The sequence below is a fragment of the Pterocles gutturalis genome, unplaced genomic scaffold (assembly GCF_000699245.1).
Source record: "Pterocles gutturalis isolate BGI_N339 unplaced genomic scaffold, ASM69924v1 scaffold23761, whole genome shotgun sequence".
NCBI classification, from domain to species: Eukaryota; Metazoa; Chordata; class Aves; order Pterocliformes; family Pteroclidae; genus Pterocles; species Pterocles gutturalis.
Genome location: NW_010098564.1, coordinates 16,240 through 21,129, shown reverse-complemented (window position 1 = coordinate 21,129; position 4,890 = coordinate 16,240). Strand labels below are relative to the sequence as shown.

Below are 4,890 nucleotides of genomic sequence, written 5' to 3'. Positions count from 1 at the left end.
AACCTCTGCGACAGCACATCTTATGCTGGGCAGCTGGCGGGGATGTCACCTGTCTTTTGGCCACTGTCATCCCACCGTTCCTGATCCTCTCATTCTTCCAACTGGCCTTTCCCCTCCTCCTCCTCCTCCTGCAGCCCCTGGCTGAGGCTGGGTCCCAGCAGTGGGTTGTGATAATACTGATTGTGGAGGAAACCCCAGAGCGTTTGGGGCTGACCCTATGCTGTCCCTTGGTGGGATGAGATGCTGCAGGCAGGGAGCTGCCCCAGTAGGACCAGGAATGTAACTGGTCCCAAAATGCCTCTTTGGGTACCAGAAGCTTAAGCTGCATGCAGGCGTTCCTGCCCTGGATGTCAGGGCTGGATCGTGTCCCCTTCCTGGAGCTCTGCAGGTGGCTTCATGTCCTTGCACCATGGGCAAGCAGGGACATGCCATGAGCATCTGCACACCGTGGTATCTGCAGCGTGGGATGTGTCTCGCCGCGATCTCCCCGCCTGTGTTCTCACCTCTGGAGCACCGCAGCTGGGATTGAGCTCTGGCTGGGAGAAGGGGCTCACGTGGCAATGTCTGCAGCCAGGGCCACCGGGCTGGTGTGGCACGGGGTGCTGCGGGGGGTTTACATGCTGCAACCATGTGCTCTGCCAGATGGGACTCGTGTTCCCTCGGAAATGTGTCGCTCCTGCTCCAGACGCTGGCTCGTCGCCAGCCCAGCCGTGCCGGAGCGGTGGAGGTGCCGTGGCTGGGGCAAACAGGGAGCTGCTCACGGCTACCCTGGGTTAGGTGCCCTGGGTGCTACCCAACACTCTCCATCCCTGGAATATGAAAATCATAGAATCATAGAATGTGTTTGGAAATAATAAAATCAAAATGTGTTTGGAAATACTCAGTGGGAAGGTTTTGGGGTTACCAAGGAGAGGTGTGAATGTGTGTGCATTTTATAGCACCCTGCACGAGATGAAATGGCAACTTGTAGCTGCTGGGAATGGGTTTTGTGTTGAACTTCACGGGCACAGCAGCTCCTGTGGTCGTGCCGCTGGAGGGTTGGCGTGTGCCGGCGATGCCGCTGGGAGCTGTCGGGCAATGGATCTGGGCCAGGAGCTGTGCGCAGCGCCGCGTCGGTGAAGCACATGTGCCGGGATGCAAACATGTATGCGAAAGAGATCCCGGCTGTCTAAATAAAGTGAAATATTGACTAACTCTTGCAGATGGTGCTCCACGTGCAGCTTGGGGGACTGAACTTCACTGTCTCCTCTTGGGTTTTGGTGTGATGTTGTTTCGATCCGGCTGGATGCTGGACTCTTGACACACTTGTTGCCCGGTTGCTTTCAGTGGGATGGTTGGGTTTTGGGGAAGTTGGTTGCTAATGGGGTCTGTGGGAAGGGGAGGAGGGTTGCCGAGGGCTTGAGTGGCTCTTTCAGACTCTCCTGATGGCTTTGAATCGGTTTTTAAATGATGGCACCAAAGGGAAGCTGGTTCTTGCAGCGCACTGGGGTTTGCAGTATTGCACGGGCGCCGTTTGGTGGCAGTGCTGCCGAGGAATTGCTGCCTGTAGCCAAGAGCTTGCGTTATTACCGCTATTGCGGTGATTGTGTTTGCTGATGAAATGCTGCTGATGATTATCCACATGAGGACACTGCTGGGGGCCCCATTCTTGAGAAGGCCCCAATGTCCAGGACATAATCTGCACCACTGGCAGCAGGGCCTTGGGGACACACTGCCTTCATCTCAGCTCGTGGATGGGCGGCAGATTTTCTGCTCTGTTTTGCCTTTCTCCGGGATAAGATGCTGGTTTTGGATACGTGAAGCTATGCTTTGTGTGAGCTGCCGGGGAGGATGCTCTCAGTTTTCCCCAAAGCCCGTACCTGGTGCTGGGCAGCTGCAGCAGGGATGGGCTGTGTTGGCAAAGCTGTGCTGGGAAGAGGGTCTTATTGCTGCTGGGGAGGGTGTTGGGGGGTGCCCTCACCCACAGGTCGCTGTGCTTGTGATAAAACAGCTTATCAGCCAGGTGGTTTGGTCGTTTAGCCTGAAGATTTGAGGCTCTGCTCAGAAAGAAGCACGCTTGATCTGCTGCCCGGCGGCTGCAAAGTTCGAGCCTCACAGAGGTGCAAGGAGTGAGCTGGGGGACTCACAGTGGGGTACCTAAAATGGGGACCCCAAGCAGCGCTCCCCACCACGGGCTGTGCGCGGTGAGCATTGCGGCACGCGTCCTCGCAGCCGCCGCTCCTGGCGTGCGAGGGACCGACAGCCACAACAGTCTGTGCTCCTGCGGGGCTCGTTCCAAGGCGGCGTGCTGCTTGCGCTGAAACATGTTTCCCTCTTCTGTTTCCCATTTTCTGCAGGCTTCTCCCATCTGCCTAACGGGCTCTACCCGTCGTACATTCCCCTGAGCCACCTCGAGCCCCCCAGCGCCGGCAGTCCTCTCCTGGCCCAGCTGGGTCAGCACAGCCTCTTCGAGTCGCAGAAAGGTGAGTCTGGGTCCCCTCTGTCACCTCTGGGTGCTCGCCCTATGTTTTGGGCTTGCTTGGCTGCTGGATGCTGGGATGTTGAAGGTGAAGAGCAGGAACCCCCTGGGCTTATTATCCAGGGATGTTTCCTGGTCTTAGCAATACCAAGGTCCCTCCTTAAAGCCCCCGTGTGCTGCTGCGTCGCAAGGCTCAGTGTGCTTCAGAGATGGGGCAGTCCTGTGTCCCCACCTGGGCTGTGTCAGGGCACCTGCCTGGTCTCCTCTGCCCTGGTCCTTCGTGGCCACGTTTGATTCGGATCCTGGGCCTACAGGAAAGATGGGGAGGAACAGGACGAGGGGTAATGGCTTAAAGCTGAAAGAGGGGAGGTTTAGATTGGATATTAAGAGGAAGTTTTTTCCTGTGTGGGGGGCGAGGCAGTGGCCCAGGTTGCCCAGAGAAGCTGTGGATGCCCCATCCCTGGAGGGGTTCAAGGCCAGGCTGGATGAGGCTTTGAGCAACCTGGGCTGGTGGGAGGGGTCCCTGCCCATGGCCGGGGGTGGCACTGGATGGGCTTTAAGGTCCCTTCCACCCCAAACCATTCCATGATTCTATGATTCTGTGATTTGTTGCTGAGACATCCTTGAAACCCATTGCCTCTTTGTTTGCCACTTCTTGGCTGTCTCTGTGTAGGACTGGAGGGGTTGGAGGCTCGTGGTAACCTTGTTTGTTTTGCTCTGCAGATGGGTTCTACCTGTCTGGCCACGCGGGCCAGTCTGCTTTGCATCCACAGCCTCCCCTCTCGAGGAGCACGGGCAACCACACGCCGAGCACTCTGCTCCGGGAGAAGGAGCTTGGGCAGCTGCACAAGAGCTCGAAAGAAGGCCTGAAAGACCCTGGTGGGAAGGAGCGGGCATGCAGGAGCGATCTCTCCCTGCCCTTCGCCAAGAAGGAGAGCAAGCCGAAGGAGGAGCCCCGGCCCCGCAGCGTGGTAGACCTCACACAGGACACCAAACCCGACAGCGACCGGAAAGTGAGCGTGGTGGAGAAGGCAGTGAAGGTTGGCGAGCGTCTCTCACCCTTCCTGGCTGACCACATGCCAAATCGGGGTACGGGAGGTGGGGAACCCAAGTCCAAGAACCCGCTGCAGAGCTCTTCCCTGAGCAACTGCAATGGGGGTGGGGACCCCATGCTGAAGGTCCTGGGTGCCGAGCAGGACCGCTGTGCCAAGGACCCCGCTCGGCATGACGAGAACATGAGGCCTTCCGCACACACCCACGCCGAGCGGCTGAAGCGGGGGGAGCCCCTCCTGCCCTCTGTGGGTGCTTTGCACGTCTCCTGCAGCTGCCCGTCCCCGCACCCTTCGCAGCCGGGGAAGATGACGCCGGCCACGACATTCCCTCCGCAGCCCGTCCATTCCAGCATGTACACCATCTTCCCGCCGGCCAAGGAGCTGGGGAGGGAGCACAAAGTCATCGCCCCCACCTTCGTGCCTTCGGTCGAAGCCTACGACGAGAGGAGCGGGCCCATCCAAATCGCCTCGCAGGCCCGTGACAACAAGGCGAAGGACAAGGACCTTGGTAAGGTGGGAGTGCTGCAGTCGCCCACGGAGCGGTGCCTCACCGACACCTCCCGCACGCTCTTGTCCCAGGACTTTTCTTGCCACAGTGATGCCAAAAGGATGGAGGCTCTACGGGAGAAGGGCTCGGTGATCAGGGCGAACTCCATGGTGTTGAAAAGACAGGTCACTTCAGAACCTTTCCTCAACCGGCCGGGGCTGGGCTCCCCGGAGAGCAGGGAGTTCCTGGCCTCCAAGGACTTGTTGAAGCCGAGTCCCGAGACAGAGCATCGCCCTTGCGAGCGGGACCGCTTCCAGCGATCCAGCTCCAAAGAAGCGGCGAAGATCTACAGCACTTTGGACTCCTCCCGGCAGCACCTGGAGCATGGTCAGCTGAAACCGCCCGAGCAGAAGTGGAAGCCCTTTGAGATGGGCAATTTTGCCACCACGCAGATGGCGGTGCTGGCCGCACAGCACAACCACGTCACCCGGGCGGAGGAGGAAGCCAAGAAGGTCTACCTTGACCCCAGTGGCTTGCCGCGGTCCTCGGTGGTGGGCTCACGGGGTGCTGCAGATGTTCTCCACCCCGCTTCCCACGGCGAAGGGTCGGCCATGCAGAGCCTCATTAAGTACAGCGGCAGCTTTGCCAAGGAGACCACGTCCCGGCAGAGTTGTGGCAAGAAGAGCCCCTTCGGCGGCTTGGGCAACATGAAGTTGGACTCTTCGCAGCTGGGTGCCTCCAAAGTGCAGCAGCTGCTGTCACAGCAGCCAGCGAAGCAACTGAAGAGGGACCCCGAGAGACCCGAGAGTGCCAAATCCTTTGGCCGCGAGAGCATTGGCTCCCAGGGCGAGGTGGAGGTGAGGCACTTGCCCGTGGGCATCGCCGTGGCTGTG

At 59.2% G+C, this 4,890-nt stretch overlaps 1 protein-coding gene across 1 annotated transcript in view; it reads left to right on the top strand.

Annotated features, from left to right (window-relative positions):
* Window positions 1–2,336: 2,336 nt before the first annotated feature.
* The window catches only part of TNRC18 (trinucleotide repeat containing 18), a gene marked incomplete at its 5' end in the record, with an annotated part of 16,297 nt that continues 13,743 nt past the window's right edge, over window positions 2,337–4,890 (top strand). Inside the window, 2 exons of the mRNA XM_010073528.1 lie at window positions 2,337–2,462; window positions 3,182–4,887. Coding sequence (XP_010071830.1) covers window positions 2,337–2,462; window positions 3,182–4,887 — 1,832 coding nt within the window. The remainder of the gene's footprint in view (window positions 2,463–3,181; window positions 4,888–4,890) is intronic.